The 26,624-nt window shown below is 47.8% G+C and overlaps 11 protein-coding genes across 11 annotated transcripts; 5 read left to right on the top strand and 6 right to left on the bottom strand.

Moving 5' to 3' along the window:
* Nucleotides 1–167: 167 nt before the first annotated feature.
* Nucleotides 168–743, bottom strand: N7487_002113 (uncharacterized protein; the record flags this gene model as incomplete). Its single annotated transcript, XM_056869860.1, has 4 exons — nt 168–281; nt 344–420; nt 484–554; nt 586–743. The coding sequence occupies 4 exons, from the start codon at nt 741–743 to the stop codon at nt 168–170; spliced, it is 420 nt and encodes a 139-aa protein (XP_056734644.1).
* A 1,662-nt stretch (nt 744–2,405) lies between these two features.
* On the bottom strand, nt 2,406–4,704 carry N7487_002114 (uncharacterized protein; the record flags this gene model as incomplete). Its single annotated transcript, XM_056869861.1, has 6 exons — nt 2,406–3,060; nt 3,113–3,332; nt 3,383–3,757; nt 3,806–4,293; nt 4,354–4,376; nt 4,441–4,704. The coding sequence occupies 6 exons, from the start codon at nt 4,702–4,704 to the stop codon at nt 2,406–2,408; spliced, it is 2,025 nt and encodes a 674-aa protein (XP_056734645.1).
* A 724-nt stretch (nt 4,705–5,428) lies between these two features.
* N7487_002115 (uncharacterized protein) lies at nt 5,429–5,863 on the bottom strand (the record flags this gene model as incomplete). The annotated part of the gene is made up of 1 exon (XM_056869862.1): nt 5,429–5,863. One exon carries the CDS (start codon nt 5,861–5,863, stop codon nt 5,429–5,431), a length of 435 nt encoding a protein of 144 aa, XP_056734646.1.
* A 756-nt stretch (nt 5,864–6,619) lies between these two features.
* sly1 (syntaxin-binding protein) lies at nt 6,620–8,926 on the bottom strand (the record flags this gene model as incomplete). Its single annotated transcript, XM_056869863.1, has 4 exons — nt 6,620–8,091; nt 8,151–8,533; nt 8,604–8,829; nt 8,890–8,926. 4 exons carry the CDS (start codon nt 8,924–8,926, stop codon nt 6,620–6,622), a joined length of 2,118 nt encoding a protein of 705 aa, XP_056734647.1.
* Nucleotides 8,927–10,098: 1,172 nt separating this feature from the next.
* On the top strand, nt 10,099–14,181 carry N7487_002117 (uncharacterized protein; the record flags this gene model as incomplete). Its single annotated transcript, XM_056869864.1, has 10 exons — nt 10,099–10,704; nt 10,758–10,927; nt 10,984–11,069; nt 11,126–11,600; nt 12,006–12,108; nt 12,161–12,666; nt 12,724–13,121; nt 13,170–13,405; nt 13,459–14,031; nt 14,092–14,181. 10 exons carry the CDS (start codon nt 10,099–10,101, stop codon nt 14,179–14,181), a joined length of 3,243 nt encoding a protein of 1,080 aa, XP_056734648.1.
* A 993-nt stretch (nt 14,182–15,174) lies between these two features.
* On the bottom strand, nt 15,175–15,874 carry N7487_002118 (uncharacterized protein; the record flags this gene model as incomplete). Its single annotated transcript, XM_056869865.1, has 2 exons — nt 15,175–15,181; nt 15,303–15,874. 2 exons carry the CDS (start codon nt 15,872–15,874, stop codon nt 15,175–15,177), a joined length of 579 nt encoding a protein of 192 aa, XP_056734649.1.
* A 139-nt stretch (nt 15,875–16,013) lies between these two features.
* On the top strand, nt 16,014–16,395 carry N7487_002119 (uncharacterized protein; the record flags this gene model as incomplete). The annotated part of the gene is made up of 2 exons (XM_056869866.1): nt 16,014–16,083; nt 16,136–16,395. 2 exons carry the CDS (start codon nt 16,014–16,016, stop codon nt 16,393–16,395), a joined length of 330 nt encoding a protein of 109 aa, XP_056734650.1.
* A 195-nt stretch (nt 16,396–16,590) lies between these two features.
* Nucleotides 16,591–17,612, top strand: N7487_002120 (DUF218 domain protein; the record flags this gene model as incomplete). Its single annotated transcript, XM_056869867.1, has 3 exons — nt 16,591–16,865; nt 16,921–16,972; nt 17,034–17,612. 3 exons carry the CDS (start codon nt 16,591–16,593, stop codon nt 17,610–17,612), a joined length of 906 nt encoding a protein of 301 aa, XP_056734651.1.
* A 120-nt stretch (nt 17,613–17,732) lies between these two features.
* Nucleotides 17,733–18,807, bottom strand: N7487_002121 (spindle checkpoint protein MAD2; the record flags this gene model as incomplete). Its single annotated transcript, XM_056869868.1, has 8 exons — nt 17,733–18,018; nt 18,082–18,155; nt 18,214–18,359; nt 18,415–18,443; nt 18,496–18,537; nt 18,594–18,619; nt 18,672–18,697; nt 18,759–18,807. 8 exons carry the CDS (start codon nt 18,805–18,807, stop codon nt 17,733–17,735), a joined length of 678 nt encoding a protein of 225 aa, XP_056734652.1.
* Nucleotides 18,808–19,188: 381 nt separating this feature from the next.
* Nucleotides 19,189–21,091, top strand: N7487_002122 (GTPase GUF1; the record flags this gene model as incomplete). The annotated part of the gene is made up of 2 exons (XM_056869869.1): nt 19,189–19,772; nt 19,828–21,091. The coding sequence occupies 2 exons, from the start codon at nt 19,189–19,191 to the stop codon at nt 21,089–21,091; spliced, it is 1,848 nt and encodes a 615-aa protein (XP_056734653.1).
* Nucleotides 21,092–21,646: 555 nt separating this feature from the next.
* N7487_002123 (DNA-directed RNA polymerase III core subunit RPO31) lies at nt 21,647–26,070 on the top strand (the record flags this gene model as incomplete). Its single annotated transcript, XM_056869870.1, has 2 exons — nt 21,647–21,741; nt 21,819–26,070. 2 exons carry the CDS (start codon nt 21,647–21,649, stop codon nt 26,068–26,070), a joined length of 4,347 nt encoding a protein of 1,448 aa, XP_056734654.1.
* Between the last annotated feature and the right edge of the window lie 554 nt (nt 26,071–26,624).

A 26,624-nucleotide genomic window follows, 5' to 3' on the forward strand; every position in this document is an offset into this window, starting at 1 on the left:
CCAGGAGGTGCTGGTAGAGCTTGTTGGGACACGTTCTTGCTTGGCTTTAGGGATAGCCAGTGGAACTCAACGTTCACCGAGGTCTTTGTTTCATTCTCGCATCCTTGGTATGAGAGAAAGCTGAAGCAATGCTATGGTTCGAGGTGTATCACCAGGTCTAGTCGGTGCTATCCCGGTTCTATTTTGACCCTTTGGGTGCCCTGGCTAATCCCCAGCAGGCGCATATGTCCTATCTCTGAGTATGGTTCAGGATCGATAATTTCGCGGTCGCAGAAATTTCCCTGGCAATAATTAGCTTATCATGATCAGTATAGATGCCCAGGTGCCCGATTCGACCACTTACATAACGTTTGGTAGCATCGCTATCAATGAGCCTCCTCCGGTACGCACGTCCAGGATGCTCGCAGTTGTGGCATTTCCCTTGATCAGTTAGCATAGGTAACCTAGCTATAAATATGGGAGGGAACTTGTTTATGCCCTTACCTGCGATGCGAAAATCGACCTCCAGTTCTTTGGTATCGCTGTGCCATAGAGCCAGGTAGCCAAGTTGCTCGCTATAAGCACTTTGCAATATGTTCCATATACGGAAGGATCAAAATAAAATCCGTCTCGTTCTTTGGCCTTTTCCGAAGATGGGTCTCGCGAATCCGCGCGACATAGCTTATGTGGCCACCGGGAACACGGTCATCACAGCCTTGCGATCCTTCTATACCCAGGTGGTAGATGCGAAGAGGCGGTGACATGGAATTTCACAATTAACCGATTGGGGGCGGGGGGGCCTGGATGGAGAAAGAAACATGAGATGGGGGAGAAAAGAAAATATACGATATACTAATCGAGGTAAGTGTAGAGATATATATATGTCAAGGTACTTTCATTACGAGAAATTGAAGGAACCAAAGTTTTTTTTTTTTGTTACACGTTAAATAGATACCTAGGTATATGCTGTACACTCCTTAAATATTGTATAACTAGTAACTAATAGTTATATAAGCCCACATGACAGATATGCTTTTCAACGGGGCTGCAGGATGCGCTAAGACCGCCACCATGCAAGTTTATTTCTTAGGAAATATGGAAATGCTTTGTTTTCCTTCATAGTGCACTTTATTGCTCCTCTCTTCAACAGCCCGGCCGGGCTAGCTCAATCGGTAGAGCGTAAGACTCTTAATCTTAAGGCTGCGGGTTCGACCCCCGCGTTCGGCTATTCCTAAAAACCAAACCTGAGATTTCTTTTTTGCTCTTTTCTTTTTGGGCTATTATAAGGACTGAAGTGATGGGGGATTCTTTTAGACATGGAAAATGATGGTTTGGTATAGAGTTTTAAATGTTCTTTTTGTATATTTTTAGATATCCTTTTTTTGCGTCTACACAAAGGAGGTAAAACACATAAACCACGCAGAGCAATTTTCTATGTATGACTAGGGAATTCGTCTGCCGCATTCCTTTGTTGCCTCTGAGACACTGTACTTCGTTAGATCTGGTCTTTGCTTCTTTGCTTCTTTCTCCCACAAAGCCCCTGGTGAACTATATAATAACTGCATGGTACTCGTAGTATGTGGTTATCATCTGTCATTAGCATCTCAGCTGACCAGGATTCGAGATACCTCCTTATTTTAATCTCCAAGACGTGCATACTACGTAAATACTACGTGTATAACTTCATCTGTTTATACCTCTCTCGACTAAAGGTATATATATCATTGTGTATTCTCCTCTCATCGACGCCTCTTTCCAACAAGCTGCTCTAATTCGTGTCATACTTTACTTTATCACTGTTTCGATCCCGATTCCTCTTTTCAAATTTCACCATGGCAGGTTTTCGAAGCTTTGGCAGAGCTGTGAAGAAGGGATCGCTTGCAGGCCTTCGAGGCTTTAGCAAAGCTGTGAGAAATGGATCACTTGCTTTGGTGTGTGCGTGTCTGGGGCTGTGTGTGCTAGCGATATTTATTGTGGGAAGTGTTTTTCAGATTGTCATTAGCACTGGTGTGCTACTGCTACGTCTTGTGGGAAGTATTTGTTCTTGTGTCTTTTTTGTTGCATTTGGTTGGTGAAATTGCGAGAAAGATCCATCACTCCTGTGCATAAGCGTTTTAGTCGGTGGATGGACATATAATCTTCATCGTGGATATATAAACAAGTTCATATAAAATACGAAAGAATTCCCAATATATATGTATATATATATAGTAAAGCCATTGATTGTATATATCGTAGAAAGAACCAACGCCCGATGCTATGCACATATCATCGTAAAGCAAAGTGCTCGAACGCCAGAACATCAATATTAAAAAAAGGGTGCAAGCGAGAGTAGACGGGCGGGTGACCAAAAGACGCAAGATAGATGTGCAGGCACCGCGTGTGAACAAAAATAAATATCCTCACCCCAACAATTAAAACTCAAGTCAAGAACCTGGCTGTAGATTCCCCGTATAAACACCTTCGAAATCGAGATTCGCAAGCATGCCACTAACATGATCGATCTCACGGCTCAAATCCTCGACGTTCATCGCTAGACTGCTAACTTCATCGAATTTCCGTCGCCGATTGGCATCAGCGATCATTTCGGACACGAAGAACTTCTGCTCTTCCAGCACTATCAGCCGGTCTCGGAGAGACTTTTCTTCCGCTTCCAGAGCTGAGACGGCACTGCTGGTATCGCTAGCCAAGCTGCTATTGCTACCGCTAGCGGTAACGCTGTTGTATTTGATGGATGCAAGAGCAGACTCTGGTGGCCGGAGACCCGCCGAGGAGCCATTGACTGGAGTGCTCGGGGAAATTGTCCGCGGGGAGCTTGTCCGGCTGGGTATTCTCTCTGACGCGGGGGTTGCATGCTTGAGGATTTTGGGGAGGGACTTCAGAGGTAACATATGGAGGTGAAGGAAGTTGCTGGCTTGTTGATATATAGCCTTCTGCAGCTTTTGTTGTGTGGGGGACTGGGTCGGCATGTCACGGATACGTCGAGCCGCAACATCATATTGTGCAAAAGAATCAATCAGTCGCTTGCGCACCTTGGATGCATCTGCAATCTGGGCGGATGATGGGGGTCGCCTCGGATCCCTGGTACAATGCCATTAGTAACTGACTGGAACACCGGAAACAAACACCATACTGTAAGGCTGTCAAAAGCTTTTGGAATCTAGGTAGATGAAGGCGGATGCCCCTCTCAAACTGGGTCAAGTTCTCATAAGCCTTGATCTCCGGCGGTTTTCGCATCATGTCTGCTTTAAAGTCGCGTCGATCAAACAGTGTCGCTTTACATTCCTTGCACAGCCTCACATCAATGTTGACAAGGTTATCACCATTGGTTTTCTCGGAGGTTGCTGTCGAGCCTATTAGAAATTAAACCAAAGTCACGCAGAAAGGCCGTCTCGCAACTCACCAGGAGAAATGCTCAGCCCAACTTCACTAGAGCACGCGGTACTAGGATCACCGCAGACAACTCGTCCGCAGGTTCTGCAGTGGTGCCTGCGAAATGTATAGCCCGAAAAATCCTGTTGGCAAAATGGACATCGTGAAACACTGGCGTCATCTTGCCAGCTGACAATCGTTTGCTCTATTTCCTTCCGTTGATCATTCTGCCACGCAAGAGACCAAAGTTTGGTTGCACTGGGGTGAATTTGATCCGGTGGCAGACTAGCCAACAGCTGAGTGAGACGGGTTAGTCGTTTCTCGAGTCGGGAAATCTCCAAAAATTCCTTATCGACAGTTTGTTTTCTTATCGACTTGAACGCATCCGTTTGGTTCCTCACGATTCCTGTTTCTTGTTTAGCTGGGTTCACAACTGCAAAGTTGATGTTCTCACCATTATGATCATTGTACCCCTCTCTTGACTTGTAGCAGGTTTCGCATACTCGAGCCCATATTCCCCGTACCGGTTCATGATGTGCCGCTCGCGAGAGCTTCATTTGGTACATTGTGTGTTCCTCGCAAAAGAGTTTCCCGCAACTCCGACAGTTCACACAGCCGTTGGTGGCATTCAATCGTTTCCCACAAGATGGCTCCAAACACTCGTCGTACATACCCCTTGTTTGCCAATGGTCTTTTGTTATGAGATCCTCGGGGTCTAATATTTTCGGAGGTTCGGGGATGCCTGCATGGTGTGCTAGTGGGCGGCTGGGGAGAGGCGCGCCCTGGTTCTCGTTTGATTCAAACACATCCAGGCCTTTTAACTTCTGGTTTAGGACTGCCAATGGCTGGAACTTCCTCGCCTTTTCCATTTGAACTTTGAACCAGTCTTTGACTTCATCCTGGTGGCTGTCTTCCAGGTTCTGATGGATGTCGTCGAGATGTCTGCGTTGAATCGTTAATCATACGTTCAGGCGGACATGAGCGGGGATGATGGATTGGTACCTATTTAATTGTAGCAAAGTCATCTATATACACAGTCAGTATCATCTCATTCGACCTTTAAGAAACAACAGGGCGGAAGAAGCATACCATCTGTTCGCTGCAGATCGGACAGGAGAGCTGAGCCCCCGGAGCAGCCGGAGCGGCAGATATCGAAGTGTCGCCATTCTCTATTGAAATGCGTGAAGTAAGATCCTGAGTTTCTGTCGAGAGCTGTGAAGCGGCCTGTGAATTAAGGGAAACGCTGCTGGCGGCCGGCGAGAGCACCCGTGGCTTCGGCTGCGGGGACGGAGCTGATGTGAGCGCGCTTGGGTTGCCCAGAACACGACCTCCACCCAGCGTCCTCCGCGACATGATCACGGGGGCATGAGAAGCTAGAGTAGAAGCTGTTTCAGCACAACATCTGTTGGCTGTACAGAATAAAAGGTCCTTGGAGGTGACCGGAGGAAAGTGCCAGTTATGATGTGGAGTCAGCATGTGGCTCCCGGGGCCTAAGGCATCTTTGCCAAGAGTTTTCAATGGAGATTTGATATTCGTAGATTTCATAGATTTTACGGATGATACTTATTAATTTCATTTAGTTTATATATAACTGATTCAACATATCTACACCATTTGTTAACACCCATTTCGAAAGCTACGTTTATATAGTATCGTTGCCCATGGATATAAACCTCGGTAGCACATCATACAACATACGATATACAAAAAGAACAAAGAATTGTTAAATATTTGCCTAATTTGTTTCATTTGCTGCCTGATTTGAATTGAAGCCATACCTTCGCCAACAATGAAACCAGACTAGTAAAGCCATGCAGAAACGACATACCGAAACGACATACCGAAACGACAGACTGGAAACGAGAGACAAGATGCGATAGCAATATAACCACTAAAAGCAAAAGCACAGACAATCAAATTAGGCCCTTTTTCTTGGTCTTTTGACGCTTTTCAACTTTTTTTTTCCTTTTCATCTGTTTTTTCGTCTCGGTGATTCATATAAAAGGTTCGTGGTCTCATGCCGATTATATACAAGCCTAAGTCCAAACCCAACGCGCATTCAAATCACTGAACGCGTTTATCGCTCATAGTCACGGTGGTAGCTGGTACCAGTGTTTGGATTGTCGTATTCCTTGTGGACGCGAGTAGATCCGTCATCAAAGCGGTCAACGTCGCGGTGTCGATAGGTACCAGCATTGTTAACGCGCTCACGGTGGTGTCGACGGCCAGTGGGGGTGCTGTAATCAAGATGCTGGTCGTAGGCACCGGTGGCGGGGTCGTATGATGTGGTGCCGCGGCCGGTGTCGGTGTCATAAGTCGTAGCAGTTGCATTTGAACCGTAGCCCACTGCGCCAGCGCCAAGGCTATAGTCCCTTGTACCGTAGGTGTTGTACCCCGTGGGGCTGTATGTCGAACCTAGAGTATCATAGGTTGAGCCCGAAGGGTTGTAGGTTGATCCTGCGGTGTCGTAGGTATCGTAGGTCGTAGACCAGGTGTCTCCGTAATTGGTCATCTTGACGATGTGTTCTCAATAGAGAGAGAATTATTATTCTTTTGTGTGTTCGTTGTTTGTCTTTTTTTGGAAAGTAAAAAGCACAAGGTCAGTCTCATTCTTATATCCTTTGTCGTGGCGTTGAATCCCAGGAGGATGATACTGGCCTGACATCACTTGGGCGACCATGGAGAATTCGCCAAGTGAGGCAATGAGGCTGAATGGGGAAAAGAAGCTAAAGATATAAATCGCACATCTTTGGAAATAGCTCTGATTGAACCAATTTTTCTGGGGCATCGGTTCCAGACTGTTGCCCCAGAAGGCGGGATGATGTTGTATACTTCTATACCCCACAGAATCGACAGATGATTACATTAAACCCCACAAGTGCCAGATATTCAGGAGTTTCCGTAGATTTCCAGAATGATGCCATGGAATTAATTCGACTCGAGAGAGAGTTCTGTTTATTTCGTTTTACCAAAACAGGTGCATGGTTTGAATCGAGACCGCAGCCAGACCTTAGGATTAGCTCAGAACATCAGGTGGAGTCCGGTATATCCTCGAGGTCGTGGCTTGAATAGACATAGTTATTGGTGCGATTTGGATAATGCCAGAGAAAAGAGCAAAGAGCAAGAATGCTACCTATGCAGCCAATACTAGGAAAGAATAACAATTAGACACCATAAACACACATCAGGGCGCTTCAATTATACTATGTTTTACAACCCTTGGGTTGGCTCTATGTTGATGTCGACTCTCACCTAGCCACAGTTACACTTAGCTATCCCGACCAAGAGGGGCCAATGAATCCGACAGGAATTCAGTGGCGTTCATCAGGTCTGTGCTTCCATAGACAACTCTTCGGCGGTGTCCAGGTGCCGCACGTTGAGCTGGTGTACCTTCGGCGCCCGGTTGGCCATTTGTTCGGCGAACCCATTCCTGCAAGTTGCCGTACTCATCCATGCTTCCACCACCAACAGTAAAAACAATAGCCTCACTGAAAGCCTGACGACGTTGTCCGAAACTGGCACCGGTGCCAGGGCCTGCGCTACCAATTCCACCAGGCATCTGCGGGTTCCGCGATGCGGATGCTGGAGGCATGGCGCCACGTGCGTTGGCGCTCCTCGGGTCAAAGTAGAGGTAGTTTTCGGTCTTCGCAATAGCAGAGCTTGAAGCTGCAGCTGGGTCCATGATCGACTCGGTGATCTTGGTCACAGTAAGATCCTTGTTCGCTGGTAGGAAATTCTTTACCCCTGAAATGAGCGAGTCGAAGTTGGCGCCTAAAGCGCCCGAGGTGATGCGATCCGTCAGACGATTTGAAAGCGAGGAGAACCCACGGAATAGATCGGAGGATTGTTGTTCTGGAGCGGCTGTTGTCATCATGGTCATACGGGTAATCTCGCGCACTTGGCGGACATAAGCAAGAGAGGAAATATCGGTCACACCGGCTTGGGTCAGGGCCTCTTCGAACTGAGTCATTTCCGAGCGGCTGAGCTCAGTTTCAGTGCTGAGGAACCAGATCACGAACAAGCGCAGCTTGTCCAATGGCTCACTTCCTTTCGAAGCATCATTGATTAGCTCCAAGATCTGTGACTTTGATTGTTTGGTAATGGTCTCTTCCAGCTCGAAGAAGTTGTCTAACTGCCGATCCTTGATACCCTTGAGCAGTGCGGTGGCAATGTTCATGTGCATATCAAGAACTGCCTTGCGTTCCCGCAACTCGGGGAGAAGGGTGATGGCGGCCTTGAGATGTTGCGCGGAGGCACTGGTATCATTCTGGAGATCTTCAATTGAAGAGGCTCCCGTCTTCTTTGTAATCTCATTCGCATCATCCTTGTATCGTGTAAGCTCAGCATCGATATCCTCAGCCACTTGGGGGAAGGGGGCCCCGGCGTTGCGTTGCCAGAAGAAGTCGGTACTGTTCAAGTCATAGGACTTTTTGGAGCCCTTGGCCGAGTCCCCATCTCCTGCACCTGCATCCACAGTGATTCGATTCAAACGCATTTCAAGAACATCCTGGACCAGGGATTGATATGTCCACGAGTGGGAGAGCATTGGGACTAGATCGACGTTTCGGTCCATGATGATTAGTACCGGCCGTGCAGATGGCACTCCCGGCAAAGCGTTCTGGTTGCCTGAGAAGAGGTTGTCTTTGGAATTGAGGATGTGGTCCCGCAGTTTCCGGTCTAGTTTTGTTGCTATCAATTCCGCCGCACCACCTTTGGGGCACCGTATGATTGGCATAGTACCTGTCCAGTCAGTCAAATCTTCGTTCAATGATCCAAGGTAGGATATAATTAATACTCACCCATTGTCACGCTCACACTGAACAAGCCGCTAACCACACTATCAACGATCCCATCCAGGTCTTCATCAGTCGTTTTTGGGCTGTTGATCTTGTAGTATGCATCCTTTCCAAGCCCTAAACTGAAGAGGTCTGGCTCTGCCACAACAAAGTTGAGATATTGATCGAAAACCTGCGCAATATGCTCAGATGCACCAGAAGTAGCAATTTGAGAAGCGAAGTCCTCGAGTAGCGGCCGCGGGACGGAGGATAGGAAGTTCACATAGGCTGGGGAGTAGAGCCCGTGGGAAAGGTCACGAGTGATCGCTTGGATATTGTCGGGGGTTGGTTCCACAAGATATACAACTGGGACATCTGGGATAGGGTATCTTTGTGAATGAAGGTTTCTAGGAGTGAGTCTTCGTTAGCGATGGGGCCAATTTAGGGGGGGATGGGAGAGGGAGGTGGCAACCGTACAGATGAATAGTTATGCCCCATGCCCGGAGGTCATTTACCCTCAGGACACTGCTGATGACATCCCGGCCCATTTTATCGAACACCAAGACTTTCCAGATCGGGTCACCATCTTCATTCAAGATCGGAGTGGAGTGCGAGATAAGACCGCCGGACCCAGACTGATCGATAGTGTTGTCTTCAACAGGTTGTGGATCATGATTCAGGTTCAATAGCTTTTGAATTGATGCTAAAAGCCGGGTATTAGTAAAGGCCAATTCATCACAAGAATCCAGCTTGCATCACTTACCGACCTGTCGGTCCCGGAGGGACATGGACTGCGCCATGGCAATAGCTGGCAGCGCTGTGTGAGATTGTGGGATTGGAGAAATGCTCGGTTTCAACCAAAGCTTGACAATGTATGGAGTTGCGCAGGAAGATAGCCGAAATATGCGCGCAACTCTTAGAAGGATGATGATATACCTTGCACTGTTGACACCGGGGATCTTGCTATCGCTCCACCTGGCATGGATCCCGCCCGCTGCGTTGCGCTGACATAAATGTTGCAAACTCTCCAAACACGAAGGATCACATGGATTTGATTCTGCCATGTAACACAGGGGCTGTAATTTACATGGCGGTAAGCCAATGGAGGTCCTTCAATATTATAATTACGGTCAAATGTGGTATGCCATCGTATCATCGGTTAACCGCCTTGCCAGCAGCTTTTGTCCCTTTTACTCTCTTCTTCAATCCAAGTCATCTACTCTAACCATCCCTCAACACCTTTCCCCAATCCCTTCTTTTTTTCCGTAAAGCGAATGGCTGCGACGATAGAGTGGTTCTTCGTATGAGAGCTTTTTTCTTCTGTGATTCCGCAAGAACTTTCTTTTGGGACAAAACTTAAGAACGAGAAAGGAGAGCGAAAAGCCCAGGGACAACAGGAACAGCCCAAGAAGAGAGAAAGAAAGAAGGAGATACAAAGTCAAGGACACAAAGAGAGGGGCGCCAGATTTGAAAAAGCTGTGCCATCTTAATACTTCTACGTTGTATTCGCAACTGCGGAGCCTTCGTCATTAAGCTGCAAGGCCAAAGGGTAACGCCGTCACTCGCAGTACTGGGGAAACAGGATTGATGCCTGAGGCATAAACCACTTTAATCCTGAGTCAAAGCTAAAAGCAGTCTCTGTTTTCTCTCATAAGGTACGACGGTACTCATACTGCAACTCTTCAAGTCCACTCTAGGCGTATCAAACATTTGAATTGTCTAATCCTTATCAATTCTTCAGACCAGCAGCTCTACAGGCCCCTGTTCTGCCGCGTCGTGAGACAACCATCCAATCATCACACGTTCTCACCGGAAAAAATATTTACCCTACCGAACATCCGACCCACTTCCTTCCCCCAAAATAAAAGGCGGTGAGCGCAAAATAAACTCCAAGCTTGTCCAGACAGGCGCGTGCACGTGATTACGTGAGGTTTCATAGTAGCTTAGAGAAGCTTCGACTGAGGCTCACACCATGGAGCAATCAGCTCAGAACCCTATGCAGGGGTTACCTCATGGGAATTCCTCATTACCTGCAGATTACTGGAGCACGCTTGACCCCACCTATCCTGATCCCGAGCAGCAGCTTCAACAGCCATCTCAACCCCAACACCAATCCCAACAGCAACACGATTCTGCATCGCAACAAACAACTCTTGGCATCGGATGGGACCATCCTGTTTTTCAACAGCAGCAGAGAGAACTAGCCCCACGACCTGAGCCTAACCATGGTATCTACTCGTCGGTGCATCAGCCTTGGCAGCAAACAAATCCTCTGCAACAGCCACCGCAACGAGGATATGGAGCTTCGCCCCAGTATCAAATACATCCACAAGCTACTCAATTCCAGCAAGGGCAGATGTCCTTTGACTCCCGTCCCCTGAGTGCCTCCGAATCTTCGGCATTTCCGTCATTTTCATACCAGCCAAATTACTTCCATCCACAACACCCACACATCTCGGTGCCAGACACTTTCCCCGAAGCACCTGCGCAGCAGAGGATACAGCCACGACTACAGCAACAACCTCAGCCACCAATTTCTTCGTACCCTTTACCTCAAGGCTACTCCTCAGAAATGCTGGTAAGATGACCTGAAATGCCCTTCATGGTGACCGTGATTCTGACCCCAGGCAGCAAAACACAATTGATCTGACCAACGATTACGCCGATTCAGACCCGAATGTCACCATTAACCCCCAGTTCCTTAATTCTACCCCGCAGGCATTCAATCAACAGCAGTCTTCGTTGGCAAATAACTTTCTTCAGAGAATCCCTGCGGAATTCCAACGACAAGAGAGTGAACAGTAAGCTATTACTTGGATTTGTGTCTTTTCAAAATACATCTACTAATTTTCGGAAGGGCCAGGCTATTCAATTACTACCAGCATGATCTTTCAGTTCAGTCGCAAATGGCACCAACTGGAAACCAGGTGCTTCCCCCTAGAGGTATGTCCAAACCAGTTGAGATCCATTGCATTAGAATTTAACACTGACTTTCCTAGGATTACCAGTACCGCAAGTTGTAATCACCAATAAGAAGGAAGCTCATAACAAGCAGCAAACGAAGACGACCTCTGCAAATGGTCAAATAGGAACTGTGTCTACATCAGAAAGTGAAAGTTCGGATGAATCTGATCTTGAGATTGAAGCACCCGACGAGCCGTCGCCTATCCCTCCGACCCGTCCGACTGAGCCCGAGGCTGCAGCCCAATACGATACCCTTCAAGCTGTATGGTCACCAAGGAACAAATGGCCTGGTCCTGAGAAGGTCAAGAGTGCGCTTGTAGCCTACAAAGAACTTGTCAAATCATTGAGAGATGCATGGAAGGAACAAGTTCAGGCGATGAAACTAGCAGAAAACCAAGACGACAACCAAAAAGCAACCAAGCTTAAAGAAAGGGTCATTTCGCAACGTCGAATTATGGACAAAATTGCGACCACAACACTGGAAATGGGTCATCCCAATATTGTTGATAAGTATGTATCCCTCTCCCATCCCAACTCCTATATCTCACCCCGCCCCTCTATCTGGTTATGATGGCCACAAAAATCTTCAAGCTATTTGAGAACACCTATAAATATTCCTGGAAGCATTGGATATGACAGCACTGTCACGGGCTAGAACAAAGGGCCATCGCTCCATTCGCCGGTGGCAAGGCTTGATTATACATGCATGTCCTGGACACATATAAGAATACCAGATGGAGCAAAAAGGTCCCTATCATATTGAGTTCCAGATATGCTCCTGGGAGGTCATCTGTGAACCTCATTGAAGTGGAATCGCTGCTATCTAGAAATTGGCTTTAACTTGCAGCATTGTGTGGCAAAACTTGAAACATTGACATAATTGAGCTCAAATGACTGATTGTTAATTTCATGTAGGCTGGGAGAGCACCCTATGATCGTGGCAGCTCTATATTCCTTCTTGGTCGACCGTTTCCAGGCAGCAGACTTTGCTGGGACTCTGACTATTAATTTGCTTGAGGTAAGTTTGCCGTTTATCTTTGTGTCGAATAAATTGACTAACATAGAATAAGCTCTTCTCGCGTTTCTCAACTTTGACCGAAGACATGCTGCAAAAGACCAATCTTTCCAAGTTGCTGCCCAAGTTCCTCAAGAAAGGTGGCCAGCAGCTTAAGGACCTCACACAAAAGATCTTGGACAATGCCGCGGCCTCTACGAAGCGTAAACAGGAGAGTGAAAAGTCTACCAAAGAAGAGCATCCAAAGGGCCTTCCAGCGGACCAGCCCAAGGGAGACGCTGGAGCGAAGCGCCCCCGCGAAGCGGATAACAATCTACAACCTGGCGCAAAACGAATGGCAGTTGCCAACAGCTTGAAGGATACGAATAAACTTACACCAGGCAATGGACTGGCCAAGGGAGCACAAAGTAGTAAAGCAACAGGCGCTGCGGTGCTGCGCCCTAAACCCAATATCGTCGCTCCCAAACCAACAAGTCTCTTTGGCACTTTAAGCTCAGCGTCGAAGAGACCCGGGACCACAAATGCGGATAGGGCTGCTGCTGCGGCTGCAGCAAAGCCAAAGTATGTACCCATGGGGAGAGTGGTTCCGAGACTCACCTGTATTAACCCTTCAAATAGTGCTGCTTCTGAAAAGGAAAAGACACCAGCCCCGAAACCAGCTTTCTCTTTTGGTGACATTATGGCCGACTTGAACAAGCCAAAGCAGGCGCCATCTCCCAAACCTGCCGAAGACCAGCCCCCGGAGACTGAAGCCGAGCGCGCAAAGAGGTTACATAAAGAAGAGCGCCGTAAACTTCGCGTGACCTGGAAGCCAGATGATGCTCTTACTGAAATTCGACTATTCACCCACGACCCCGACGAAGAATTAGGTCCCGGCGACGGGTCCTTGCGTTCACGGGGAGATGTTAAAGGTGAAGGTAGTGTTCTTAAGCTTCACAAAGATTTGGACGAGCTGGAAGAAGAGGATCTTGGTGGTATTCGCGAGACCGTATTCCAAGATGGTTATGCTCTTTCGAGTAGGTTATTCCTCCAAATATACCTCGGATTATTACTGACCATTATAGTGATCGATTTCGATTTCGAGGAATCAAAAGACAGCAGTTTCATCAAACGCGGCGGCCTTCAACTGCCAACGAGCCCCGAGAGAGAGGCTCAGGAACATCGGGAATCTACTACCCTGATGGTATTCTACACTTCCCCTGCCGACATGCCTGACACACCCAAGGAGCCACCGACTCCTGACCCCGACGAGGTTGTTACTGAGGTATTGCCTTTCGGGGAGTTGCCCGATATGGTCAAGGTATGCTATACTTCTAAGAGTAGTATGATTCAACACTAACCAATGCACTATAGGTCCGCCAGGAGCGTTATTACTCCTATATGAACCCCAAGCCTGCGGCTCCCCAACAAATCCAGCAACCGCAGCAACCTACTCCCGGGGACAGTGGATTTGACATTTCCAATTTGCTCAAGATCATCCAGGGTGTGCCTGGCCAGGCGCAGCCTATCCCACCACCGCAGGCAACTCAACCCGGGGTCATGCCGGATCTCGAGAGGACTATCAACATGTTCCGTCAGCAACAACCTCAATCCCAGGTCGCCCCGGCTCCACCAGTACCCACTCCTCAGCCTCAAGGCCTTGACTTCAATGCGATATTGAATGTCATGAAACAAATGCAGGCGCCAACTGCATACTCCCAGCCCCAGCAACCACAATCAGCAATGGCACCGAACCTCGGCGCCATGTTCGCCCAATTCGGCGGGCAGAATCAACAAGCTGGTGCTCTCCCATTCCAACAGCACGGCTATGACTATGAAGACCCAGAGCGCAAGCGAGGCCGCGAGGGTTATTATGACGACCAATCAAACTCAGATTCATGGAGCCGCTCAAAGCGGACCAGAGTTGGCACGAACGAGGCCAAGCCTGTAAGTACAATGTGGATTCAGCATTTTATGATGAACAATTGGCTAACTCTTTTGAAACAGTATAAGGTGGGACTCGTTGCCTGCAGATTCTGGGCTGAGGGCAAATGTCGCAAAGGCGACAATTGCACTTTCCGCCACGATCCTCTCTAAATCAACACCATGTATCGCCACGTGCTTCCTTTTCGACAGATACCCTTGTACTACTGTTTTCTACATTGGTACAATCTTCCTTTCTCCCATCTATGCATTACTATGTTGGTGTATGGTTTTCTTCTTTCTTTTTTCTTTCTTTCTTCTTTATCTTGTACTGGGTCATGGACATGCATTTTACAACTAGAACTCTCTAGTTGGCGTTCATCGGTCTGGGAGGTCGGCACATATTGATTTGTCCTTTTTAAAATCCTTTGCATGCCCCCGGGTTCAGGCGTTTTCCTTTACTTTCTACTTGTCTCGCCTTTGTTTCTCGCTTCGCGTATGCATTCAGCGAAGGGCCCCATATCTGGGAGCTGGTATTATGGCGCATGGATTGAGGGCGATGACAAAAATGTACAATTAGGATATCATTATCATTTTTTTTTCACAGCCAAGAATATCTTCAGCTCAATGGTCTCTTTCATTTTCATCTCTTAGTCTTAGTAGAGGAAACGTCGGATCAATGATAGAGGTGGTTATCAAGCGGAGTGTGTATTCGGTTTTAAGGCAGTTTGTTAAGAGTGAGGAGTTTCAGGAAGATCGACTATCTTGGAGAGGGTCGATATGCTAGAGGCGTGGTTGCTTTACTACGGCCTCGGTTTGATATGTGTTATAGTTATAGTTGACTTGTCGACAATCTAACAATTTGATAAAAATTTACTATATTTGCCTGATGTTACTATTAATATCAGACAAAAAGAAAGGTCGTGCCCGGGATCGAACCAGGATTGCTGGTATCAGAAACCAGAGTGATGGCCATTACACTACACAACCAATTTTTTTGATAGCAGGTTTATTAACGGGTTCATGAGCAAGTAGATGAGTTGATCAGAAGTACAATGGGGTGATATTGTGGTGTGTAAGATGTATGATGGACAGATATATGAAATGTGGGATCATGTGATATTGGGAGATTCAAACAGCGTGAAGGAATTGGGATAGGAACGATATTTAATTACTAGAATAGTAGAATATATGTGCAAATGTTTTTTTTATTCAATATTAAAGTGCAAATAGACCAATATATACATATCCACCATGGAATATATAGATGCCCATTATTAGCTACATTAACATACCTTGGGTGTTCTCGGTCCAAGGCGAAGGGGAAAAGTCTGATGGGCCCAGTCAGCCACAGACGAGGAGGAGAAGAGGTAGAGGCAAAAGACTGCTTGTTTTTGAGGTGGTCAAACCGCGTACAGTTGACATCGCCCTGACTCGCCAAGCTGATCTTCAACCAGTCGTTACGTGTAACCTGCTCTCCAAGCGAGCTGCGCATGCGAAAAATATCCTCACGATACAGACAGTTATTCTCAAAGCGCCAGCTGCACAGCAATACCCGGAGCATGTCGCCTTCCCGCCCGGAGATCAAGGCCACGATGGTGAAGATACGGTGCGTTCTAGGCAACCCCAGTTCTTGAAACTTATTCTTCCAATAGTTCTTATCGGGTTCCTTGCTTATTCGGATATCACAGTCCCGCAGTTCCCCAGAGAAGACAGTCGACAAGGCTGTATACGACAGGCGAAGATTGTCACTCTTGCAGTCCCCGCGTATATACCGAGATGGGCATTTGCAACCAATCCCCAGCCACCGAACCGATACATATACCAGGCGTGTCAATGGATAGGCTGGGCCGCTTTTGCGGTACATGTCATTAGTATCGGGATGGCAGCCTTGTACACGCAAATCGTCTTAGTGGTGGTGATTCTCGTTTCTACCGTCCTCACGGCTCACAGGGTTGGCTATGAAGACTCATGAATATGGGAATCCATTCAAAGTCACCGGGGCCATGAAGCCCAAGAAAATAGCTGCTGGGTTAGCCCAAGCCTCAAGGCCACCGTATTTATCTACCCCGAAGAGTATATGAATTGGCCTGACTTAAAGGAAAAAAAACCCTTACTGTGCATGTAGGCAATGAAGAGAAGATTGGTCAACAATGGACCAGACCGATAGGTCCATCCGACTTGGAATCTACTCCGATCTCGACAAAGCAGAAGTCCGAAACTCGGCAGGACTTACTTGCTTGGCTAGACTTAACGACGGAGGAAGACAAAGTGCTGACCGCTTGGGGGCTCATACCACATAGTTTGGAATGGCAAAATCCATATAGAGAGAAAAAGAATATACACCGCAGGAGACTTGGGATGATAGGATTGGAATCCATCCATTGATGGGATGTGAAGGTTGATGTCTTGGAAAATCAGGGGGTCGTCCTTACCGCCCTTGTCTTCTAACTATCAAAGACTTTGGATGAAGTTGTTCACCAACATAATTCCCAATAATCACCCATAATTTATTAGCGTCATTTATGTCTTACATTGTGATGAGCTCCAAGCCATTTGCTAAATCCACCAAAATCCACCAATATGGTCTCCAACTCAGATGCTGACTTTGCTATATGCAATCACCTCATTATTGTTTGCTGTCATGCTATTTACACCGGAGGTTCACATCTTGGAGCCTCAGAAGATGAGTGGTTAGTGAGACCCGAATATGCTCTTTATAGGAAGACAGCACCTTATACACCGAGCAGGCTGATTGAGCCCTTCCAAAAGGGCGAAACACCCACATTCACCGATCATGTCAAAGCCGGGTTGAAAGCTCTAGCAGAAGACCCTCATAGCCTGCTTGTGTTTTCTGGGTAAGACGATTTTATCATATCTTTTTCAATTTCTTCTCGTTGATCCATCGTACAGAGGACCTACCAAAAAGCCCAGAACTGAACTCAGTGAAGGTCAATCTTACCTCGTAAGGGGCCCAAATTCCCTAAAACCGACCACTCAGAAAGCTCACTCACAGCAACACATAGAATCTGGCGAGAGACAATGGCTACTTCCAAGAAATGTCCACTTCCTCCTCAATTGACCCATCAAGAGTCATCGCAGAAACCAACGCGACAGATTCATACCAAAACCTATTATTCTCCATAATACAGTTCCGAGTATACACAGGCGTTTACCCACAGAAAGTCACAGTTGTGACGCACGAGTTTAAACGCGCTCGATTCATGCAGTGCCACTTTCCAGCCGTGGGACTCGTCCCAATTGGCCTGGAACAAGAAGACCATGCGCATAAAGTTGCTGTGATAGGCATAAATCCACCAGAGGACATCACTCCAGCAGAGACCTTGACTCGAGGGGAGGCTATGAATGGGATTGGGCTTTGGAGAGAAGATCTTTACGGAGTGAACTCGGATCTGGTAGGCAAAAGGGTAAAACGAGGCTGGTCCCCTGGAATGGAAAATGATATATTTTCCCATCTGGGACTGGAAAATGTGGTGTTGCATCTAATCCGCTATGATGGGGGTGATCATTGCAATAAGTGGTTTCCGAAACGAGAGAGCCTGCCTTGGTCTTATACTAGACATGATACAACCAAGAGGCCTTGATTTTGATTGAGAACAAATATCAAGACTTCCGGCATGATAAGTGGAAGAAGTCCTTGATCCTTTCCCGAAACGCCAATCCATAGTATCCTTCGTATTTGATCATAATGTGCCACTAAGAGCTCAATCCGCCAGCCGGTAGCTGACCAGAGTCCCAACTCGGTGATTGTTTGTGCTGAAGCTCCTCAGTTGGACCTTCTCTGCGTTCTTAATTTCCTTGGCATCACTGTCGCCCCATTCCACGGGCACATCTGAATCAGCATCGGCATAGACAAGTACATTGAAGGTGCAGTCGCCATCAAGGACGGGGAGGAAGGTGACAGAGGCGGTGATTTGGCGGAAGATGGCTTGGATCTCCTCCTGGATTTGCTTTTCTGTCTTCTCGACAGGCTCGGCGGGTTTTGCCTCTCTTTGAGACAAATATGTTAGATTAGTGGGATGATCATGATAAGCTTGCAGTAGACAAACTTACCCCGGTGTACTGTTCTCTTTGTCGCCGGCTTTCTGTGAGCTCTTGCTTTTGGATTGCTTGCCAAAGATTTCGATCTATCCCATCGGGTTATAGTTAGCCACAGGCTCGGATGGGAGAGTGTCGAATGCATACGTCGAATTGCCATCTCTCCACATGTTCACCGGTCTCCTTGCTCGTGATAACTACCACGAGCTTCGAGATCTTTCCTCCCTGCATCCATTCCTTCAACTGTGACATGATCTTCTTGATGTAGGCTTTGACCTGGTCGTCGGCCGAAACTGCTAGGAGGTTAGGGTCGTTGACATCGATCTAAGTACGGCACGGTTCACGAACCCAGCATATTGAGGCCATATTTTTTAATCCTGTTTCCAATTAGCTTGCTGTACTGTAGCAGGCAAAGTTGAGAGAGCATACTTACGTTGTGAAATCCTCGGGGGATAGACTCCTCGTTGGAAGCTGAATACCCGATGCGATCAGCCAGTGTTTTGGACCGAGTGCGATCAGCAACTTACAGGATTGAATTAATCGAGTATTCAAACTGAGACTGTTAGTACTCGAACTCCATTGACGCAACCACACGGGCGACTCACGAATTCGGAGACAAGCTTGGCCGATCCTGTTATCTTGTAAGCTTTGTACAACCACGAGAACTACATAAGTAGACGATGGGTGCAAACCTTTGATTGACAGCTTGTGCACCTTTGACTTCTCCTTGGTTTCCGGCATGATGAGCTTGTAGATGAGGACTTTGAAGGTGAAAAGAAAGGTAGAGCTTTGTTTATGTCGAGTGGTCACCGCAGCAATAAACAGTCACCGCCCGCCCGCGCGTCCGTTTTTTTCTCCGCAAATCGTGACGAGACCAACCAGCACTGAAGCGCTAATCGATTTCCCCGCGGATACACTTCGATTCGACGCTTGCATACCATCAGCCCCTCCTATGCCACCGTAGACGTCCCGATGCGAGGATGTCTGCAGTTAGGCCGATGGCTGAGCGCAGCGCCGAGATGCCAGGCCGCGAGCCTCCGACCAACTGTCTTTTCTGCGTATAGTTATAAAAGGAATTTCTCTACTACTACGATCTACTATGGACGTCCGAAAACGACACCCATGAAACTGGACGTCGACCTTGAGAAGAGAATCGCCGCAATCCCAATCGAACGTTTTCGCAATTTCTGCATTGTTGCACACGTTGATCACGGCAAGAGCACACTTTCCGATCGTTTACTCGAATTGACCGGTACGATTGAGGTGGGCACGAACAAGCAAGTTCTGGACAAACTTGATGTCGAGCGAGAGCGAGGAATTACAGTCAAAGCACAGACGTGTACTATGATTTACAACCATAAAGGAGAGGATTATTTGCTACATTTGGTCGATACACCTGGTCATGTGGACTTCCGTGCTGAAGTGTCGCGAAGTTATGCCAGTTGTGGTGGAGCAATCCTCTTGGTTGACGCCAGTCAGGGCGTTCAGGCGCAGACAGTCGCCAATTTCTACTTGGCCTTTGCGCAAGGCCTCGAGTTGATTCCCATTCTCAACAAGGTCGATCTACCCTCATCAGATCCAGAGCGGGCTCTGGAGCAGATACGAAGCACATTCGAGATTGACACAGAAAATGCGGTGATGGTCTCGGCAAAGACTGGATTGAATGTTCCGGCTGTGCTTCCGACGGTGGTAGAGAAGATCCCGGCGTAGGTTTAACTAGTGCCCTCCCAAAGTGCGGTTTTTGTACTAACTGTATGCTAGACCTATCGGCGATTCTACGAAACCACTTCGTATGCTCCTCGTGGATTCCTGGTACGACTCCTACAAGGGCGTGATCTTGTTGGTTCGTGTTTTCGACGGTGAGGTGCGTGCAGGTCAGCAGCTTATATCTTTCGTTACCGGTCTCAAATATTTTGTTGGTGAAGTCGGCATCATGTATCCGACTGAGACCGCGCAAACCGTTCTCCGTGCAGGTCAGGTTGGGTACATCTACTTTAACCCAGGCATGAAGCGGAGTAAGGAGGCCAAGATTGGCGACACCTTCACAAGAGTCGGTTATGAAAAAATCGTCGAGCCTTTGCCTGGATTCGAAGAGCCAAAATCAATGGTCTTTGTGGCTGTATACCCAGTGAATGCGGATCTCTTCGAGCACCTGGAGGACAGCATCAACCAGCTAGTCTTGAACGATCGAAGCATCACAGTACAGAAAGAGTCCTCTGAGGCCTTAGGCGCCGGTTTCCGTATGGGCTTCTTGGGAACCCTTCACTGCTCTGTGTTTGAAGACCGTCTACGACAAGAGCATGGTGCCAGTATCATCATCACACCACCCTCCGTACCAGTCAAGGTCGTGTGGAAAGATGGCACCGAAGAGATTATCACCAATCCCGCCAAATTTCCCGATGATGATAGCGTACGACTCAAAGTTGCCGAGGTCCAAGAGCCATATGTTTTGGTCACTTTGACATTCCCAGAAGAGTACTTGGGAAAGGTGATTGAGCTCTGCGAGGCCAACCGCGGTGAACAACAAAGTATTGAATACTTCACAGCGACTCAAGTCATTATGAAGTACGAGCTGCCGCTGGCCCATTTGGTTGATGATTTCTTTGGAAAATTGAAAGGAGGTACCAAGGGCTATGCCAGCCTGGACTACGAAGAATCTGCATGGCGAGCCGGCAACATTGTCAGGCTACAACTCTTGGTCAACAGGGAGCCAGTGGACGCTGTAACGCGGATTATGCACTCGAGCCAGGTGAGCCGACAAGGCAGAATTTGGGTAACCAAGTTCAAGGAGCATGTTGACCGGCAGCTTTTCGAGATCATCATCCAAGCTGCTGTTGGCAAGAAAATCATTGCTCGTGAGACTATCAAGCCTTACCGAAAAGACGTGCTGGCAAAATTGCATGCTAGTGATGTAAGTCGGCGAAGAAAGCTGCTCGAGAAGCAGAAAGAAGGCCGCAAGAGGTTGCGAGCAGTTGGAAATGTGGTGATTGAGCACAAAGCTTTCCAAGCATTCTTGGCGAAATAAACATGTAAATTAGCAACCAAATACACTGTATAACATTATTTCTGAGATATCAAAGTTTATTCATGGAAAAGTCCATTTCACAAATTCAAGCTTCTTTCCGCTTTTTTCCGCGCTCTACCTCGGAGGCTTGAAAAGAAAGCCAAGATATTTAGAGAAACAAAAAACATCTAGAAATAGAACTAAAAAGACGACCAAAAAGACGAATAAAAAGACATGGCAAGGCCGCATAAGTGGCCGACTATTCTTGTTTTTATATTAGAGACATTTCTACAAAGCTGCAGATCACTTGTGCCAAGCGGTGAGAGCTTTACCGGCAGAAAAAAAGTTCATGTCAAACCCCGCCATGTAACTTCTTCCTCTGCTCATTCTCAGTTTACTTTATTGTGCCGAAACACCCTGGCTCAGGATTTGTGGCTGTTGATTGTAAATCGACGAACACAATACTGGATTTAATTCTTCTTCGAGCCTGAAATCGTGTTCCGAGCGGCTGAAGTCCGCCTATGCCGATCGCATCGCCTTGAGTCACCTTGCCATGCTCCGCATCTGACGACGGCCATGCAGCCTCCAGAGGGTGCGCAGGTAGACCTGGGCAAGGCCCAGGTCATTGACAGTGTTCCTAAAGTGATCAAAGAACTGAAATTTGGTGTCTTGTACGCAGTTCACTCACATGTGCTTGTCACAAGCGTTTGTCGCAGACTTGATCGCTAATGAAGATTTATGTTTCCAGAACCAACGATGACATTGTCGGCCAAGCAGTGGTTGAAGTTTCTGACCGAAAATTTTTCGACTTGGACCAGACGCGAACGGTCGTTTCGAATGGACCTCTCGACCAGCGCATGGGTATCTCGAACAAAACCGATTCTTGCGCTACATGTGGAAACAACCTGAAAGACTGCAATGGTCATTTCGGCCATGTGAGACTGGTCCTACCATCCTTCCACGTCGGTTATTTCAAGCGCGTCATTTCGATCCTTCAGGAAATTTGCAAAGAATGTTCGAACATTCTGCTCCCCGAGGCGGAGCGCCGAGCCTACCTTCGCGATATGCGCCGACCGGGCCTTGATAACCTCCGCCGGACCCAGATCGCAAAGCGCATCAACGAGCGGTGTCGGAAAACCCGTCAATGTACATACTGTGGAGCGATCAATGGTGTCGTGAAAAAGACTGGTACAAGTGCATTGAAGATTACCCACGACAAATTCCGTGCATTCAATGTCTCGGTTTCTGTCAAAAAGCAAACACCCATCAGCAAGGATGTTTTTGATAACTCTTTCCTCGAAGCAAGAGGCGCAAACCCAGAGGTCGAAAAACACTTCAAAAAGGCGCAGGATGACATGAACCCCCTTCGCGTTCTTAAACTATTCAAGAAAATGTCCGACTCTGACTGTGAATTGATTGGCATGAATCCAAAGGAGGCTCGTCCGGAGATGTTCCTCTGGCAATTCATTCCAGCTCCACCGGTTTGCATTCGACCTTCAGTGGGACAAGATGGTGCATCTACAGAAGATGACTTGACCGCCAAGCTCGGTGACATTGTGCAGAGCAATATCAATCTTAAGAATGCTCTGCTTAAGGGCGCTCCAGTTCAGACAATCATGGAGTGTTGGGACTACATGCAGCTTCAAATTGCTGTCTACATCAATAGCGATGTGCCTGGGCTTAACAAAGCTGATCTTGGAAAGCCAATCCGAGGCTTCGTCCAACGCTTGAAGGGAAAGCAAGGTCGTTTCCGTGGAAATCTGTCAGGAAAACGTGTTGATTTCTCTGGGCGAACTGTCATTTCACCCGATCCCAACTTGCGAGTTGATGAGGTCGCTGTTCCGGAGCTGGTGGCAAAGAACATGACTTATCCCGAACTAGTGACCAGATACAACAAGGAGAAACTACAGCAACGGATTTGCAATGGTAGCAACAAATGGCCCGGAGCGAACTTGATTGTCAAGAAAGGTACTGGATTCAGACAGATGTTGAAGTACAGTAACACTCAGCGTATGGCCGATGCGCTGCAAGAAGGCGATCTGGTTGAGCGTCATCTTGAAGACGGAGACATTGTGCTGTTCAATCGACAGCCTTCCCTCCACAAGCTCAGTATTCTATCCCATTTTGCCAAAATCCGACCCCATAGAACTTTCCGATTGAACGAGTGTGTCTGCAACCCTTACAATGCCGATTTCGACGGAGATGAGATGAATCTTCACGTGCCACAGACTGAAGAAGCCCGAGCAGAAGCGATGGAACTCATGGGTGTGAAGAACAACTTGGCCACACCCAAAAACGGAGAGCCCATCATTTCTGCCATCCAGGATTTCATCAGTGCCGCCTACGTGTTGAGCAGCAAAGACAACTTCTATGATCGTGCCTCCTTCACACAGATCTGTCTCTATATGCTTGGCCCTGAAACGAGATTCGATCTCCCACCACCATCAGTATTGAAGCCCCAGATGATGTGGACTGGCAAACAAGTCTTTAACATTCTTATGCGCCCCAACAAATCTGACCCTGTTATGGTTAACTTGGACGCCGCCTGCCGTGAGTTCAAGATGCCCAAGGATGGTCGTCCCAAGGACTTGGACCCCAATGATGGCTGGCTAGTCATCCGCAATTCGGAGGTCATGTGTGGTGTCATGGACAAGTCTACAATTGGTTCTGGAAAGAAAGACAATGTTTTCTACATTATGCTCAGAGATTTCGGCCCACCGGCAGCAGCCGAGGGCATGAACCGTTTGTCAAAACTGTCCGCCCGATGGTTCACTAACATCGGATTTTCAATTGGTATTGGAGATGTCTACCCTAGTGCAGGGCTCGTTCAGTCGAAAAACGATCTTGTTGAGGCAGCGTACTCGCAGTGTGATGCCGTCATTGCTAAGTACAAGGCGGGCACTCTGGAGAAATATCCTGGATGTGATGAATTGCAAACCATGGAGAACCAGATCTCTGGTATTCTCAGTAAGGTCCGTCAGCAAGCTGGTGACGAGTGTATTATGCAGCTGAGCAAGTACAACTCGCCCCTGATCATGGCCACTTCCGGATCCAAGGGTTCTAGTATCAACGTGTCCCAGATGGTTGCCCTTGTCGGTCAACAAATTATCGGTGGTCAGCGTGTACAGGATGGTTTCCAGGATCGTACCCTACCGCATTTCCCGAAGAATGCACGACAGCCTCCGTCGAAGGGTTTCGTTCGCAACAGTTTCTTCTCCGGACTGGAGCCCCCAGAGTTCATTTTCCACGCTATGTCCGGTCGTGAAGGTCTGGTCGATACAGCTGTCAAGACCGCTGAGACTGGTTATATGTCTCGTCGTTTGATGAAATCTCTCGAAGATTTGTCATCGATGTATGACGACACGGTCCGTAACTCGTCTGCTGCCATTGTTCAGTTCCAGTATGGTGACGATAAGTTGGATCCCGTGGATATGGAGGGTAAAGCCAAACCCGTCCACTTCGATCGAACATTCATTCATTCGGAATCTACTACGTACAACAATGATGAGCGAAGCTTGTTGCCAATGGAAATGATGGAAGTCTGCGAACAGATGCTTTCAAAGGAACGTGCGAAGCTAAACCGCAAGGACTTGCTCGGCAATGACTTGGCGTACATGGACCGCAGCGATAACGGTATTGATCAGTTCGAAAGTGCCCGCGATTTCCTTGACTCAATTCAGGAATACGTGCAAAAGAGAGCCGACAAATTGATCTCTCGAGGTGGTGATATTGACCCGTCCGACCAGCGGAGTCGCAAGGGCTTGGATCATACAGGCAAGCTGACAGAGACTACACTGAGGGCTTTTATTACTGCTTGTTTGTTGAAATACAAGAAAGCCCAGGTCGAGCCCGGCCACGCTGTGGGCGCCGTTGGTGCCCAGTCCATTGGTGAACCCGGAACGCAAATGACCCTGAAAACTTTCCATTTCGCCGGTGTCGCCGGAATGAGTATTACGCAGGGTGTACCTCGTATCAAGGAAATTATCAACGCCTCAAAAGAGATCAGTACTCCCGTCGTGGCTTGCGAACTGGTCAACAAAGAAAGCACCATCGCTGCCCGTATTGTGAAAGGACGCATTGAAAAGACCTTCCTCAGCGACGTCATCCATTCCATCACGGAGGTTTGGTCCCCCGATGATGCTTACTTGAAGGTTGTTCTGAACTGGAAGACTATCGAGGATCTGGCGCTGGAGATCACGACGCCACAGATCGTTGAAGCGATCAAGGCCAACAAGCGCTTCAAGGGCGGTGATCTCAAATTCTCCTGCAAGCAAGCCTCAATCAAGGTCCACATGGATCTTGATCCGGCCAGCAAGGCGGCTCTTTCTAAGACGGAGATTGCCGCCACCAGCATTGATCCTTTCCTCCGCTTGAAGCATTTGAAGCGTATCCTTCCTAACATCCAAATCCTGGGTCACCCACGTGCCACCCGTGCTATTATTCGCACGGACGAGACCTCGACTACGAACACCTTGCTCGTGGAAGGCTACGGATTGAGGGAGTGTATGACTACGATGGGTGTGGACGGCCTCCGGACTCGGACCAACAACATTATGGAGGCGCGAGAGGTTCTAGGTATTGAAGCCGCTCGAAGCACGGTCGTCGTCGAAATCAGTGAAGTCATGAAGGACATGGACATCGATCCTCGTCACATGCAGCTTCTGGCCGACGTGATGACCTACAAGGGTGAAGTGCTCGGTATTACGCGTTTCGGTCTGGCTAAGATGCGTGACTCGGTGCTTCAGCTTGCTTCGTTCGAGAAGACTGCGGATCACCTTTTCGATGCCGGTGGTCTCGGTCGCACCGATCTCATTGAGGGTGTATCGGAATGTATTATCATGGGCAAGACGGTGTCACTGGGTACCGGTGCTATGGAGGTTGTGCGTAAGCTAAACTTCTACCAAGGCCAGATTGGCCCACGAAAGACGGTCTTTGAAGATGCATGGACTGAATATTGTGAGGCACCTCCGACAAGAAAACCCAAGAGGAAGGTCCGATGAAAGTGACTGTGACTCTGTGACTGACTTTGTGACACTGTGCATTAATTTCGGCGTTAAGAATTTGGCCTTGTGGACAAGGCTTGTACATGTACTTAGCTGAGCGGGTGAATTTCATTGACGTTATGATCAAATAGTTTTTTTTTTCAATGTTTTATGTTCTTTGATCCTCTATATTGTTCACGGGTGGGATTATTAGGGCTATATAATAGGCATCAAATACTTCCCGTGTATACACAACTTCCAAGGTTCGAACCTATCACAATCCTCAAGAAACAAACCAAAACTCGGGGGGTGTGTACGGACGTGAAGCTAATTTCCAACACGACTGTAGAAAGATCTAGGGACAAGCTTCTCAGGTTATATTCAAATATCCATGGATTCTATCTGTTTTTGTTTACACAAAGTACAAGAAGTCCACAACATCCCTCAACGGAATGTCTCGGATTCACTACTTATAGGTACTCCCGTATCAGAATACCCAAATATACCTGGGAATATCACCAATATTTCCTTCTTTTTCCCCCAACAGCTGCATCCAGCCGAAAAGAGATATT

This window comes from Penicillium crustosum, assembly GCF_028827405.1.
Source record: "Penicillium crustosum strain IBT 35664 chromosome Unknown utg000001l_segment0_segment0, whole genome shotgun sequence".
Classification (NCBI taxonomy): domain Eukaryota; kingdom Fungi; phylum Ascomycota; class Eurotiomycetes; order Eurotiales; family Aspergillaceae; genus Penicillium; species Penicillium crustosum.